Here is a 17,278-nt window from a genome sequence, read left to right as displayed (position 1 = left end):
TTTTGGGAGAATTCTGACAGTGGAAGGCTGTCAACCTAGAAAAACTGGAAGTTTTTAAAAGCTTAGTAGGTTTTAAATTTGAAAGGGTATATTCCTAGCATGCAGGTGGGTGAACCAAATACAGCTGCCTCCCCTCAACCCCCCCCCACACACACACACACACACACAATCTATCAGGACACCTAGTCCAGATCGTTCTGGTCAGAGTTGGAACAGCTTTTGTGGTTTGCATCGTTACTTTTTGTTCACATGTCACTGAAGCTTTTTTTTCCCCATAAGCATTTTACTTTGCTGGGAATGTGGGTTAGTAGTAGGGTCTTCCTAGTATTAGAATATTAAATATATCATTGGAATATTAAATATATCCTTGGAATATTAGATATTAAATATCAGAATACTAAATATATCATTGGAACATTGAGAATAACTGAAGCCTTATATTGCCTGTAAGCATTTTATATGGCTGGGAATGTAGGTTCATGGTAGGGTCTTTCTAGCATGTGCAAGCCTTTGTGCTAAGTCCCAAAAAGGAAGAAAGGGAGAAAGAAGGAGAAAAAAGTGAAAGAATTAACACTTTATTGATTATCCAGCAAGATCTTGCCATATCTAGCTTTCTCCCTGTTGTGTCTGCCAGCCATCACTTGTAATCAAGTCTCAGAAGGAAAGCTTCAGCTGACAGCTTGAATATTATGCTGATGGTTTTCCAGTCTGCAGAGTATGTTGGTAGTCACTGGAGTGATAGCTAGTGAAAATCAGGTAGTGTGGTATCAGTGGAGTGATAGCCAGTCTGTAGATTCCAGCCACATCATTCTGGATGGAGATGGAGAACACAGAAAGAAAAGTGACTATAGGTAAGGAGAACTGCTGGAAAGGCTGGAGCTGTGTCATAGCAAGAACCAGACAACACTTGCCACCTCTGAACAACAAAGTGTGAGGGCAGGATGATCCTTAGGGCCTGAGGGACTTGGTGTGTGCTGGGAACTGGAGTCACTGCTGACCTGGCAAGCTAGCCCATTGCCTAGCAGTCCTGTGGTAATGTGATCAGCAGAGGCAGGGCACACATGCTTATAGAATAAGTAACAGTCTCTACCATATTAGAAGGCAGTAAGCTCAACCTTTCCCTGTCACTGTGTGTGTCTAAAATGAGCCACCAAAACAAGCAGGGCTTCAAACCTTAGGTTCAGATTAGAATTCTGTTCATTTTTAGTCATGGACCCAAGGCCTAGAATAAGCCAACTTTTCTGTAGTGTGGGAACAATAAGGGATAAAACAGCTTGTTTAAAGGGTTAAGTAAGGTTCTGTTCAGTACTGTATAGACTGTAACAAGAGGAGTTACTGTTACTTAGGTGTGAGAGTTCTGGAAAGCTCACATTTCTCCATCTAAGGATTTTGTGGACATAATCTTCAGTGGAAAAATTAAACTATTTGATCCTGTGAAGGAATACCTACTCACAGTCACAAGGCTCGCCCTTGACAAACTTAGATTTCCTAGTTGATTTGTGTCAATATTAAATTTCTACCTGATCATTCTGTGGAATCTGAAAGCACAGAAGAATCAGAGTTGTCTCCTGTGATGGGACAGGCTAAGGAAAGTATCCTTAGCATTTATAGTATTTTTGTGGGTTATTATAATGTCAGAAGTTTGGATAAGTGATGGCCTTCCAATAAATAAATAAATACATAAATAAATACATAAATAGGGCTGGTGAGATGGCTTAGTGGGTAAGAGCACCCGACTGCTCTTCTGAAGGTCCAGAGTTCAAATCCCAGCAACCACATGGTGGCTCACAACCATCCGTAACAAGATCTGATGCCCTCTTCTGGAGTGTCTGCAAACAGCTACAGTGTACTTACATATAATAAATAAATAAATAAATCTTAAAAAATAAATAAATACATAAATAAAAACAAAAAGACCCCAGAAAACAAAAAAAAAACAAAACAAAAACAAAAATCCCATATTTAAGAACTTTTAAGAAAGCATATACCAAATTTCGATGCAAGTTGTGACGCTGTGTGTGTGTGTGTGTGTGTGTGTGTGTGTGTGTGAGAGAGAGAGAGAGAGAGAGAGAAGAGAGAGTTTAGTTTATTAAAAATTGAATAATTACTTGGTTCTCACTGAAGGGTTTATTTAACTAGTAAATGGCCTATTTGCTAGTAATGCTTAATATTTCATAGTAAATACTTAATATTTACTAATTTTAATATCCAATAGTAAATATTTAATATACATATCAAATAGTATTTAATAATTTAATAGTAAATGTTTTAAAACTTCTTAACCTATACATCATGGACAAAGTGGGAAAGGGTGTTATTTATCATGTTGACAAATAAGAGCATTAAAAAATGTATGATTTGTAATCATATACTCTGTTCAGGTTCATTGTAAAGTTTTGTGTAAAACATGTAAACATATTTTCAGTCATGTTCTGTTTTAGCTGTTAGTCATTATTTTCATCTTTCAGGGTACCTTCAGGAGGCCTACTTATGGACCAAGCAAGTTCTAAGCATCATGGAGAAGTCTCTGGTCTTGCTGCGAGAGGTGACAGATGGCTCTCTCTATGAAGGAGTTGCATACGGCAGCTATACCACTAGATCCCTGTTCCAGTACATGTTTCTTGTTCAGAGGCATTTTGACATCAACCACTTTGGCCATCCATGGCTTAAGCAACACTTTGCCTTTATGTATAGGACCATCTTGCCAGGTATAGTGTAAAGGGAAAACATCATTGCTGACTGAATATGAGCTAGAGTTGACAAAGAAATGAGATTGGGGATAGGGTGGTGAGGCTTGTATACTGAGATGCATGTTTCTTTTTCATCCAAGAAAATTTTAATACATTAAAATTTTGGGAGCAAAATGAAGATTTGCTGTTTCAGTATTTTATTTGGAATATAATGGATCAAGTATCATTTCTCTCTTGCCATAGCACTTCCATTATGTATTTAAACTTGATAGCCATAAACTTGTTTTCATGAACCTAAACAAGATATAAGCATTAATGATTGCACTTCCCTTCTTTTTCTGAGATCTGTGCTTAAGACTATTATAGATTTGGGTTTTAAGCTGTTTCATTCAAACTGTACAGATTTGGAATAAATAATAGAATATATATATATATATATATATATATATATATATATATATATATATATTACTTGAAGCTTAGTGTTTTCTTTGAGTGTTTTGGTAAGCCAGTGTGTAGTTCAGTGCTAGCTAAACATGTTTATACATAAGACCCTGGTTTTAATCAATCCCTAACATCCTATAAAGAAAAAAGTAATAAAACTACAAAATACCACTATATATAATTAAATATTGTAATATATGTTACAGAATACAGAGAACAAAACAGAATGCTATGAAACTTTAGTGATAATCTCCTATCTCATTGTATATCTAAAAATGTTTATAATTATTTATATTATTTGCTAACTTACTCATTTCTAAGACACTTTTATAATTCCCCTTATTTCTAAAGCAAGACTAAGATCAGAAAATTTAGGAAGTAAATTTTCATCAGGGTAGATTTTCTTCCCTTGGGAAATACAATTTTTTTTATAATTCTGATGTCCTAGTTTCTTTCTTTTGCTATGATAAAATACACTGACAAAAAGCTACTTAGGAAAAAAGAAGGTATTTTAGCTTATAGTAATTCCAGAGAGATCAATCCATCATGACAGAAAAGACAAGGCAACAGGATAGGATGACTTGACAACAGGAGGGAGAAATTGGCTGAACCCATTGTGTCTGTATATAGGAACCAGAGAAAGAGAGAACAGGAAGCTTGGCTATAAAGTCTCAAAGCCTGTCTCCCAGTTTCATACTTCTTCCAGCAAGACTCCTAAAATTTCCGTAACTTCTCCAAACCCTGATACCAGCTGTGGACTGGGTGTTCAAACACATGAGCCTATGGTGGACATTTCATATTTAAACCATAACAGTTTTGTCAGCTTGATACAACGCTAAGAGTCTCAAAGAAGGATTATCTAGATTAGGATGATGTGTGAACATCTCTGTGGTAATTGTCATGATTAAATCATCTGCTCACTGGGGGGTGACACCATTCCCTAGGAAAGGGCTTCTGGACTACATGAATGGAGAAATGTAGCTGACCATTAGTATACATGCATCAATTCTCTGCTCTCTGCTTCTGACTATGAATGAGATGTGACATACTGCTTTGAGTTCTTGCTGCCTTGACTTTTCCACAATAATAGGTTGTAACCAGGAATTGTGATCCTCATAAGCCCTTTCTCCATTAACTACAGGCAGTGATTCTAGAATACAACAAAGAATCCAATATTTAAATCTTTATGCTCTGTATATATGTATATAGACTAGACAAGCTCTCCCCTTATTAGATTAGTTATCCATAAATTAATGCAGCAGCCAAGAATTGGCTCAGGTATAATGCTTGTCATGCAGGTATGGGAACCTGAGTTTGAATTGAATTTCTGGAACCTATGCAAAGCAGACTCAGTAGCAGGATCTATTATTTCAACACTTGTCTGGGGAAATGAAAGTTGTGGGCTACCTAGTCTGGAATCCACAGTGGTTAACAGCAAGAGATCCCATCTAAAACAAAGGGAAAGTGACCTGACATCTAAGATTATCCTCTACGTCCACACAAACACCATGCCATGGGCATACTTCCTTTTGTACTCAAGTGCACGTGCATGTTCACACACACAAAGATAAAAGTGAAACTTCATAGCAAATAGCCATTTAAAGAGTCAGTTTAGTCCTACTCTGGGAACTCAAATGCTTATTTTTAGACTTAAAAAGAAGTGTAGTATGTAGTTCTTCTTAATAATCAAAGACTGTCTAAAGGAGGTCCCGATGTTTGTAATTTGAGCTGAGATCTAACAACAAGCCTTCTCTTGGTCATTCATTTCTTTAGCTAGGAAAGACAGTCAGAGTACATTTTAAGGGGGACTCAGCTACTGTGCTTATTAGTGCAACAAACTTAAGGAACATCTCTACTAAGCTAGGCATTGTAATGGACAATTTAAGATTTAAAGAGGAATATGTCCCCCTATTTAAAGAAACTTGTAGTGTGAGTTGTGACATACCGTATTTTATAATATAATTATACTAGAATATTGCTCATTCAGCCATTAGAAATCAAATTGCTAGCTATAAATACGTTCATGGTAGCATTTTAGAAAAGATTCTATTTTTATTTAATTCTTTCAGTTTATTCTCAACCACTCCACACACACACCCCTCTCTGATATTACAGTAATGATTATTCTTGTTTGGTACAGGGTTTTCTTCCTTTCTGCTCTGTGGTATTTGAATTTGATTTTGGTTTTCTTCCCTAACTCCAGGAATGGTACCTGACTCTGATTCTTGCATTTCTTTTCTTCCTTTAATTCCGGCAGTATGTATTATCAGAAGCTTTCCTGGGAATTCAGTTTTTGTCTTCACCCTTATAAGCAAATTAAGTTTTACTCTATTGGAAGCCAAACGGAAGCACCCTACAGTTTTCTTTTTTTTTTTTTTAAATTGGATATTTTCTTTATTTACACTTCAAATGTTATCCCCTTTCCCAGTTTGCCCTCCAGAAACCTCCTATCCCATCCCCCTCTTCCTCTGCTTCTATGAGGGTGCTCTCCCNCCCACCCACCCACTCCCACCTCCCTGCCCTGGCATTCCCCTACACTGGGGCATTGAGCCTTCACAGGACCTAGGACCTTTCCTCCCATTGATGCCTAACAAAGGCCAACCTCGCTACATATGTGGCTGGAGCCATGGGTTCCTCCATGTGAACTCCCTGAGAGCTCTGGGGGGTCTGGTTGGTTGATGTTGTTGTTCTTGCTATGGGGTTGCAAACCCCTTCAACTCATTCAGTCCTTTCTCTAACTCCTCCATTGGGGACCCCATGCTCAGTCTAGTGATTGGCTGCGAGCATCCACCTGTGTATTTGTCAGGCTCTGGCAGAGCCTCTCAGGGAGATAGCTATATCAGGCTCCTGTCAGCAAGCACTCCTTGGCATCTGCAATAGTGTCTGGGTTTAGTGACTTGCTTTTCTGGTGAAATAGGGCTATCTAGGGTTTGCTGTAGTGGGAGAACTGGGTTCTGATGATGCCAAGTATCCTTGGTTTCTGTTGTTTATATTCTTGTGCTTGCCTCTCACCATCTGGTTATCTCTAGTGCTACTTGCCCTCACTGTTCTCTAACTGGAGCCTGTCCCTTCCTCCTGTGATCCTAGTTGTGTCAGAACTCCTCAGAGTTCAGCTGTGTCTCTGATCCTGTGATTTTGGGCTCCTAAGATCCTGGGTGTGCCAGAGCTCCTGGGCATCAGGCTGCCTCTGGGACCCCGAAATCCTGGTGTGACCAAGCTCCTGAGATCCTGTTGTGTCAGAGGTCCTGGGTGTCAAACTCTCTCTGGGTGTTGCAGGGGTGTGTGGGGAGCCAGAGTTCTGGGTTTGCTCTGGGCACAGGTGCAAGCTGGAAGGATCCGGTGCCTCTGGCTGGGCGGAGGTTTGTGTTTCCCTGGTTCCTGTGGGCGTCCCAGTTACAATGGGTGCTCCTGAGTTTGTCCAATCTCTTGGGAGTGGAGCTTCCTCTATGATCTTGTGATCCTGGGCACCTGGGAGTTGGGCTCCCTCTAGGTGTTGTAGGAATAGGTGCAGAGCAGCTCGAAGAGCAGGTTCAGACCAGAAGGAACCTGTGCCACTGGCTGGATGGGGGTGGGGGTGGAGGTCCTGCATCCCTGGATCCTGGGGATGTCAGTTACTCCAGGTGTTGGGGCAGATGTTATAACCTCCTCACCTGTAATCCTGGGCATGTTAGAGCACCTGAGAGTTAAGCTTCCTCTGGGTGTTGTGGGACTGAGCAACCTACATCCTTAACTTGGCCTAGAGTTCAAGTAGAGATGCAGAAAATCCTAGTGCTCATTTCAGCTTCAGGGCTACATCTGCAGAACATGGTGTCTGTCCTAGATACGAGCTTAATCATTCATAGTGTGGGCATTGAGAGTGAGGAAGGGGGCCAGTGTGTGCCACATCTATTACCAACAACAGATACCAGCTTTCAAGGCAATTATGGTAAATCGGTATGGCACAGGCCACGAATGTCACAGATTTGTTTACTTTTATCTAAGATAAACTATTTATTGTAATTTTAAAATAGGTGTGATGATCATTGTTTGGACTATTCTAGTAATATACAGTTTTAAATTCAATCTTTTCAAACTTTTTCGCCCACAGGGTTTCAGAGAACTGTAGCCATTGCAGACTCAAATTACAACTGGTTTTATGGTCCAGAAAGTCAATTAGTGTTCCTGGATAAATTTGTCATGCGTAATGGGAGTGGAAACTGGCTGGCTGACCAAATCAGAAAGAACCGTGTAGTGGAAGGTCCAGGTACCCCATCCAAAGGGCAGCGCTGGTGCACTCTACACACAGAATTTCTCTGGTATGACATTGTTGAGCTGCCTTTCCAATGAATTGGTACCCAGGTTTATACTACGCACTGTACTTTTCTACAAAACAAACAAAAACCTCTCTCTATAGCACCTAAGTAGATACACTTTTAATTCACTTCTTAACAATGTCTAAACCTCTGTTAGAAACAGTGTTGATGATCTAATTACCATCTGCATTTCTTATACTAGAGATATCCTAAGCTTGGACTATTTCATAAATGAACCTGCTTTGTTTTGATTTTATATCATTTTCTTTAAAGAAAAGACTCACAGTTTTGGCTGGATTAATCTGATGATCACACCGCCCTGAAAAAGTGGTAAAATATTTTATTTTGTCTTGGTAAATGGAGCATTATAATCCTCTAAAGGCATAACCTTTCCCAAGTTTCACAGCTGTTCAATATGTTCACAGTATCTGACAGGTTCACTTTGATAATAAAAAGACCATGTAATTCTTTTTGTTGTAATTTTTTAAGCCCAGAAGAAACTTGGGTCCCATATTTTTAAGTATTGCCAAGTATGTTGGCATGAAGTAAATTAAAGTCAAAATGACGGTTAATTGTTGAGTTTTGAAAAGATTGAATTCACATCGTATTCAACCCCCAAATTAGAATTTTCAGAAATTTCTTGACTTTATTTCCACATGCATTCTCCCTGGAGTTTAAAAAGGAGAAAAATATTATAGAGTAACTGTCTATCATTTAACCAGCATTGTACAACTTTAAGAAATCTTCTTTCACAGAAGAATTTAAGGCATTATATGTAAGTATTCCTTTGCTTCTTGCAGAGGGTATACGAGTAATTACACAAATGCATTTTCATTTATGCATAAATAAGCAACGAAGAGAGTTCTAAAGAGCTAGCTGTAGGAGTTAGAGTAATGCTACATCTGAAGTTTGAAATGTGCTTTTGTGAGAATATTCAAACCTATCAAAAGCTGAGAAGATGGTCATTTAGTTTTATGTATATTTGTTATGTTACATTAATTAAGCAACTACTATACTAGTCTTCGGTACAAAGAAGATTTCTGATTTCTGACACTGAGACTCTGTAAGTGGAGAAAACCAAAAACTATGGGTAATGGGCTCACTAGGAAAAATATGAGCTAGTGATCAGTCTACCTCCTCTTCTTAGTCATGAGATCTTTTCAAGGCAGTTGTCCTCGCTTATCAAAAATAATCATCTGTGTTCTTCACTGCTGTAGCATTGTGTGTTAAATATCAAATTCTATTAATGAACATTGAGCATAAATAAAAATAAGCCATTTCTGACCACAAGTTAAAACAAAACAAAACCGTTGGTTCTGGGCTTAGCAGGCCACAGTTTTAAATGTGCCAATGTTTGTTTCTTACAATTTGACCCACTCATATTTTTTGGCATACTATTCACAGTACATTGTGTCTCCTCTGTGAAGTTCTACCATGTTTTAATAGTTTTAGAGGGGAAACGTCTGACATAGGAACAAATTCCAGACTGATCCTCAGCTCCTGTAGAACAGCTCTTTGGTGCAACTCCAGCTGGATGTTCGGATCCAGAGCCTAACATGGGCTTCTCTAGAGTAGGAACCTATTGACTAGAATTGTGATGAAATGTTTAAATCTAAGAGCCCTAGCAATCTGGATGGCAACTCTGAAGTTGCCTTGTAAAGAGTATCTAAGTAGAAGTTAGCGGCAAAAATTGTTTTCATCTTCAGCCCAGTAACACAGATGTTTCCATGAAGTCCACAGTGCTCGGCCTGGTGCATGCTGATCTGAGAGAGTCTTGTGACATGTCCCAGATATTCTGCCCTGCCCTGGGTAGCATCTGTAGATTGTGTATTGCAACCATATTACCATGTGATACCCTAGTTCTAGTGAGTTCTTTTTACTTTCATCAGGAAACCATTTAATTTTTAAAAATTTATTCCCTTCAGGTATGATGCCAGCTTGAAACCAGTTCCACCTCCAGATTTTGGTACCCCAACATTGCATTATTTTGAGGACTGGGGTGTTGTGACTTATGGAAGTGCACTACCTGCAGAAATCAACAGGTCATTCCTTTCCTTCAAGTCAGGAAAACTTGGGGGGCGTGCAATATATGACATTGTCCATAGAAACAAATATAAAGACTGGATCAAAGGGTGGAGAAATTTTAATGCAGGACATGAGCATCCTGACCAAAACTCTTTCACTTTTGCCCCCAATGGTGTGCCGTTCATTACTGAGGCCCTCTATGGGCCAAAGTACACCTTCTTTAACAATGTTCTAATGTTTTCTCCAGCTGTGTCAAAGAGCTGCTTTTCTCCCTGGGAGGGTCAGGTCACAGAAGATTGTTCATCAAAGTGGTCAAAGTATAAGCATGACCTGGCAGCCAGCTGCCAGGGGAGAGTGATTGCAGCAGATGAAAAGGACGGGGTTGTGTTTATCCGAGGAGAAGGCGTAGGAGCATATAACCCCATGCTCAACCTGAAGAACATTCAACGGAATCTCATCCTCCTCCACCCACAGCTTCTCCTTCTTGTAGACCAGATACACCTGAGAGAGGAGAGCCTGCTGGAGACAGCAGCAAGTTTCTTCCACAATGTGGATGTCCCTTTTGAGGAGACAGTAGTAGATGGGGTTCATGGGGCTCTCATCCGGCAGCGAGACGGTCTCTATAAAATGTACTGGATGGATGATACTGGTTATAGTGAAAAAGCAGTCTTCGCCTCAGTCATGTATCCTCGGGGTTATCCCTACAATGGGACAAATTATGTGAATGTCACCATGCATCTTCGAAGTCCCATCACCAGGGCAGCTTACCTCTTCATAGGGCCATCTGTGGATGTCCAGAGCTTCAGCATCCATGGAGACCCTCAGCGGCTGGATGTGTTCATAGCTACCAGTGAACATGCCTATGCAACTTACCTGTGGACAGGTGAGAACACAGGACATTCTGCTTTTGCACAGGTCATTGCAGATCATCAGAAAATTCTGTTTGACCAGAGTTCAGCCATCAAAAGCACCACTGTCCCGGAGGTGAGAGATTATGCTGCTATTGTGGAGCAGAATCTGCAGCATTTTAAGCCCGTGTTCCAGCTGCTCGAGAAGCAGATCCTATCCCGAGTCCAGAACACAGCTAGCTTTAGGAAGACTGCTGAGCGCCTACTGAGGTTTTCAGATAAGAGACAGACAGAGGAGGCCATTGACAGGATTTTTGCTATATCCCAGCAACAGCGGCAGCAGCGAGGCAAGTCAAAGAAAAGCCGAAGGGTGGGTAAGCATTACAAGTTTGTGGATACAGTCCCTGATATTTTTGCACAGATTGAAGTTAATGAGAAGAAGATTCGACAGAAAGCTCAGATTTTAGCACAGAAAGAACAGCCCATAGATGAAGATGAAGAAATGAATGACCTTTTGGATTTTGCTGATGTCACATATGAGAAGCATAAAAATGAGGGTTCCATGAAAGGTGGCTTTGGACAGGTGCGGATGGTGACAAGTCACAACAAAGCACCTTCACTGTCAGCCTCGTATACCAGACTCTTCTTGATTCTGAACATTGCCATCTTCTTTGTCATGTTGGCAATGCAACTGACTTATTTCCAGAGGGCTCAGAGTCTCCATGGCCAAAGGTGTCTTTATGCAGTCCTCCTAATAGATAGCTGTGTCTTATTGTGGTTGTATTCCTCCTGTTCTCAATCTCAGTGCTAGCGCCAAAGCCATGAGCCTCTCATGATCACTAGAGGTCATGAAATATATGCATATATTTCCTAATTTGTTATAATTTCTCCCCCAGATGTATTTGAGCAAATTTAAGAGAAGTTGTTTTCACACACAAAAAGTGGGAGTATGGAAAGCTCTGAACTGGACACACAAAGGATGTACCTAAGGAGTAAGAATAGCTTTGGCTGTTAACTTGTGTTTCTGGAAATGTCTGGCTGACCAGTTTCTATTAGAAGAGTCAAAAATGCCTGTTTTTTACATCATCTTTCTGTTACTATAAAGAAAAAAATGAATTTGACTTTAATATCATTAATTTAATTCTGTTAGAAGCTTCCAGATTCTGTATTGTGGAACATATGGAAACACATAATTCCAAGCAATACAGGCTGTTAAAATATAAATAATGGGAACTCTGATTATAAGACCTGGAAACTTCAAATAACATGATAAAATAATAGCAGAAGATCATAAAGGAACTGAAATATTTTAAAATGAAAAACATATAAGAATGAACATCTTTTTGATGATGTTGGTCAATGCAGGAATGGTATTTGTGGCTTTTCGATAAGTAATACAATAACAGGTAGTTTCATGTTCTCTTCCTCTTTTATGTAAAATGTTTATAGACCCAAAGGCTAAAGTTTTCAAAATAAACTATTTTATATCTTGAAACTCAATACCAAAGAACATAGAACTAAAGTTTTGGTGTGATTCTGATGTTTTTAACTAGAAAAGTTTCTTCAAGTTTATTTTGCTAAATAAACCAATCATAATTATGATCTCTCCTGCCCTGGTGTGCTTCTTCTGTGTTTCATTAAATTCAAAGTGCATTTATATTTTCCAGAATCTTCTAAAAGAGAACTTCATTTTACTATGCATTCATTAAACTTACTTGATTTTTGAAAACCATAATTTCACTCTTTATATTTTTCTTGTCTAAGCATATTTCAAACAGTTAACACAGAAACCAAAGTCTGCTTAGCCTAAGTAAAACATTTCTGTAATTAGGTGCAATCACGTCCTCAGGGGCTAACAGCAGCAGAGAATGCTGGAAATGCAGCCCACAGTTTCTGCTTGAGCAGAAGAAAATGTTATACTTGGACTGAAAGCATAAATCATCTTACATATAGTGTATCTGAGGCTGATAAATTTCTCCCTTGAAAATGGAAATGGATTGAGCATACATTTGTGGAATAAGGACATGCTCACTGATTTATGGAGCTAAGCATAATAGCAGTCTTGCCTCTGCCTAGGCCTTCATGTTCAGAGAAACAGCAGTAGGCATCAAAGATTCAAACCCCGAGAAAGTCCTGTGAGTACCATTTCATCGTTCTAATTTGAATATTTTGCACACAGAAAACTTACATTTGACTTTGGGCAGAGCTACTGTTCTTATGCTCGAAGCCTAGAAGCTGACTTCCTGAGCAAGTAGTTTGTCCCTCACAAGGGATGTCTTTAGGGAGGATGTCATTACACACTGTTTAAATAATGATGTTTTCCAAAGAATGATGCTTCCGTTTGTCCTGCATGGTTGCTCTTACTGAGATTTAAACTTGCATTATGTGACAGATTCTCCGTTTACTTAACCTCATGCAACAGCCATCTCTTCTCTTCTTCCTCGTTCAGAAAGGTGAATTGTCTGGAAGGGATTTTTTTTTTTTTTTTTAAGGAGTTGGGGGAAGATGGCTCTTTGAGGTTACAAAGGAAGAAAACCTGACTTCAGCTCCAAAACATGAGCATGGCTTATAGTAAAGATGGAAAGTCCAAGTGTGAGCCAAATCTAGCTTCCCTTTTAAATTAACAACAAACTAGGTTCAGGCTAAATCATGCACTAATCATCATTGCACGATCCTCTTTAACCAGAACATGACCTCCTTTTTGAAGTAATTTTTAAAAAATATGATAAGGGTTTCCCCACTTCTAATGAATAGTGGAATTCTTTGCTTTGTTTTGTTTTTTAAAGAAATTTCTTGGATGATTTTAAGTGATCAAGTAAAAGATCATGCTAAAATACATCAGATCTTTTCTTAATAAGGTATGTTTTATTTCAAGGGTAGAGTATACTTGGGTCAAACTAAGGAACTCTTTGTATCTTTAATTAAACCAAACAAGTCTCCCTTGAAACTGAGCAGTCAATATGGACTCTGTCTCAGTGCAGCTCACAGTGAAAGGAATGTTTCAAGTTTGTGGCTAATCTATGAGCTGTTGTTCAGTACTAAGCAGGACTTGGGAGTCCCAGCCTCTAAGGAAATATGAGCCTCGTTAGCACAGACAGTTAGAGGCTGTGTGGTGAAAGCAACATAGTCTGGATTTTTGGCTGATTAGTTTTTTAAGCCTTCATAGTGATGCTCTGAAAACATTCTTTGGATATAATTTTTGAAATTGTTTAAGTCACTATCTCTAGTGTTGAACACCTTTAATACCAATGCTTGGGAGGTAGAGACAGGTGGATCTTTGTGAGTTCAAGGCCAACTATATAGTAAGTTAAAGCACAGCCAAGGGTATGTAAAGAGAGACTATCTCATAGGAAAAATAAATTTTAGAAGTCAGAAAGGTGGGCTATAGAGATAGCCTGGTGGATAAAGTGTTTGTGAACATAAAGACATGAGTTTGAATCCCTAGTGCTCTTAAAAACTAGCAGAACTCACACATATGCAGCAGATAACACAGCTTGGTCTTCATGTGGGTCCCTAATCTAGAGCAGGGGCTATCCCTGACTCTGTTGCCTGCCTGTGGATCCTGTTCCCCTTACTGGGCCACCTTTTCTGGCTTCAGTGGGAGAGGGTGTACCAAGTCCTTCAGGGACTTGATATGCCATGGCAAGTTGGTACCTGAGCGGGGTGGAGGTGCTCCCCCTTATCAGAGGAGAAGAGGATGGGGGAGGGGCTAAGTGAAGGGGGGATGGAAGGAAAGGAGGTACTGCAATTGGTATGTAAAGTGAATAAATAATGGAGAAAACAAACAATAAATGCACAGAGGAGGTAGGGATGGGTACATTCCTGGAGTTTGCCAGCCAGACCTAGTCTAGACAAAAGACACCACACACATGACACACACAACAACATACACATGGCTTATAGAATTCATTCTAGATCAGCTTATTGATTCTTTTTAAAAATTTTATTTAATCTTTTTTTTCTTTTACATTCCAGATTTTATTCTCCCCCTGATCCACCCTCTGACTGTTCCCCATCCTATATCTTCTCTCCACCCCTGACTCCAGGAGGATGCCTACACCCTCCACCATCCACCCCACCAGACCTCTCCACTCCCTGGGACCTTCATTCTCTTGAGGGTTAGGTGTATCTTCTCTAACTAAACCCAAACACAGCAGTCCTCTGCTGTATGTGGGTTGGGGGCCTCATATCAGCTGGTGTATGCTGCCTAATTGGTGGTTCAGTGTTTGAGGATCTCAGGGGTCCAGGTGAATTGAGACTGCTGGCCCTCCTACAGGGTTGCCCTCCTCCTCAGCTTCTTCCAGCTTTTTCCCTAATTCAACCACAGGGGTCAGCTGCTTCTGTCCATTGGTTGGGTGTAAATATCTGCATCTGACTCTTTCAGCTGCTTGTTGGGTCTTTTGGAGGGCAGTCATGATAGGCCCTTTTTTTGTGAGCATACCATAGCCTTAGTAACAGTGTCAGGTCTTGGGGCCTCCCCATGAGCTGCTTCCCACTTTGGGCCTGTCACTGGACCTCCTTTCCCTCAGGTTCTCCTTTTTTGTCCCTGCAGTTCTTTCAGACAGGAACAATTCTAGGTCAGAGTTTTAACTGTGGGATGGCCACCCCATCACTCACTTGATGCTGGAGGTGGGCTCTGTAATTCCCTCTCTTCACTGTAGGGCATTTCATCTAAGGTCCCTCCCTTTGAGTCCTGAGAGTCTCTCACCTCTCAGCCCCCCGCCCCCCAACCTCCTACCTCCTGATGTTGTCTGTTTCCATTCTTTCTGCTGGCCCTCAGGGCTTCAGTCCTTTTCTCCCACCCAATACCTGATCATGTTCTCCTCTTCTCCTCCCTTTCCCCTTTCCACCCAGCTCTCTCCCTCCCTCCCCCCCCTTGTGATTGCTTTTTTTCTCCCTCCTAAGTGGGACTTATTAATACTTTCACGAAGATTTAAGTCATAGCTTTTAAGTGTCATAGTTCAAGACTTCCAGAGAGAATCTTTTTAATAGTATTTTGCACACCAGACAATAAGACTTTTTAAAGAAAATTTTACATTATGAATTTCTGGCTTTCTAAGAAAATTTTATCAGTAGCAAGGCTTGAACCTAGGGCCTCGTGCATGGTAGACATGTCTTGCACCTCTGAGATAAATCCCTAGAGCTTTTATATACAGAATTTCACTAAGTGGCTGGCTTTGAACACCTCCTGTAACCCAGGTAGGCCTTGAACATGTGCAGGGCTTAGAGGTGGGAAATTCCTATTAGTTTGTAAGCCACACAAAAACGAATCTGAGATTTCTCCAAGTTTTAATAAAGTTTAAATGAATGAACATTGTATTTGTAACTTTAAAAGTAAATTCAAGGACAGCAAGAGGGCTTAGTGGGTAAAGGTGCTTACTATATAAGACTAGAGGCTGACTTCTGTTCCTGGAACCTGCATAATGATGGAAGGAGAAAACTGACTCTAAAATGTTCTCTGCCACAAGTGTGCCACAGCATACACACAGACATGCATACTCATACACAGACTCATAGTCATTTTTAAGTTAAAGGTTCAAAATTATAAAGAAAAATTAGCATGGCTTTAGTTACAGACTTAAGGTGTGACTGGTGCTGAATGGATAAAGGGAGGATGGGAAGAAGATACTCTCATAGAACGATGCATGACTTGGATTATGAGATACAGGGCTGAGTTAGTCCCAAAGAATTGAAAGTGTACGTATAATGAAGTTTAAATCAGGAGTCTTTTGATAGTAGCCACAGCTGTTTTATTGCAGATGATAGCTGTTGTGCTCAGAAGATAGCATTCTACAACACCAGGTAATAGAGAAGATGTCATATTAATCTTTAAAGCATTCCTAAATTTGGACTTTACTCTGTAGCAAGGGCTCCTCACCTTTTTGATGTCTCAGCATAACTGATATAGACCCATAACTGAGAGAGCATAGGAGAATTTTTATGGTATGAAAATTATACATGGAAGATGATTTCACACATCCTCCTGTTCTGAAAAATTGGAGTGGCTTTAATATGGTCTGACATCTTAGTCTGAATTTTGCTGAACTTAATATGACTCTATAGAGTGAACAAATTATAAACAAATTATAAACAATATCTGTCAATTTAACTCACAGTCACTGAGAAATCTGAGATCCTGATGGCACATCATGAGGACTTTCTTTTTTAAAAAACATTTTTATTAGATATTTTCTTTATTTACATTTCAAATGCTATCCAGAAAGTTCCCTGTACCCTCCCACCCCCCCGCCCTGCTCCCCTACCCACCCACTCCCACTTCTTGGCCCTGGCATTCCCCTGTACTGGGGCATAAAAAGTTTGTAAGACCAAGGGACCTCTTTTCCCAATGATGGCTGACTAGGCCATCTTCTGCTACATATACAGCTAGAGACACTAGCTCTGGGGGTACTGGTTAGTTCATATTGTTGTTCCACCTATCGGGTTGCAGACCCCTTCTGCTCCTTGGGTACTTTCTCTAGCTCCTCCACTGGGGGTCTGTGTTTCATCCAATACATGACTGTGAGCATCCACTTCTGTATTTGCCAGGCACTGGCATAGCCTCATGTGAGAAAGCTATATCGGGGTCCTTTCAGCAAAATCTTGCTGGCATATGCAATAGTGTCTGGGTTTGGTGGCTGATTATGGGATGGATCCCCGGGTGGCATAATCTCTGGATGGCCCATCCTTTTGTCTTAGCTCCAAACTTTGTCTGTGTAACTCCTTCAATAGGTGTTTTGTTCCCTATTCTAAGGAGGAATGAAGCATCCACACATTGGTCTTCCTTCTTCTAGATTTTCTTGTGTTTTGCAAATTGTATTTTGGGTATTCTAAGTTTCTGGGCTAATATGCACGTATCAGTGAGTGCATATCAAGTGACTTATTTTGTGATTGGGTTACCTCACTAAGGATGATATCCTCCAGATACATCCATCTGCCCAAGAATTTCATAAATTCATTGTTTTTAATATCTGAGTAGTAT

The 17,278-nt window shown here is 40.0% G+C and overlaps 1 protein-coding gene across 3 annotated transcripts in view; it reads left to right on the top strand.

Moving 5' to 3' along the window:
• The window catches only part of Dse (dermatan sulfate epimerase), a 58,762-nt gene extending 46,861 nt beyond the window's left edge, over positions 1-11,901 (top strand). For all 3 annotated transcript variants that reach the window (XM_021205322.1, XM_029542568.1, XM_029542569.1), the window contains 3 exons: positions 2,469-2,708; positions 7,222-7,429; positions 9,352-11,901. In XM_021205322.1, coding sequence (XP_021060981.1) covers positions 2,469-2,708; positions 7,222-7,429; positions 9,352-11,110 — 2,207 coding nt within the window. In that variant the 3' untranslated portion in view covers positions 11,111-11,901. The remainder of the gene's footprint in view (positions 1-2,468; positions 2,709-7,221; positions 7,430-9,351) is intronic.
• Positions 11,902-17,278: the final 5,377 nt, after the last annotated feature.

Source organism: Mus pahari, chromosome 9 (genome assembly GCF_900095145.1).
Source record: "Mus pahari chromosome 9, PAHARI_EIJ_v1.1, whole genome shotgun sequence".
Lineage (NCBI taxonomy): Eukaryota > Metazoa > Chordata > Mammalia > Rodentia > Muridae > Mus > Mus pahari.
This window is presented reverse-complemented; position numbering and strand designations above follow the sequence as displayed.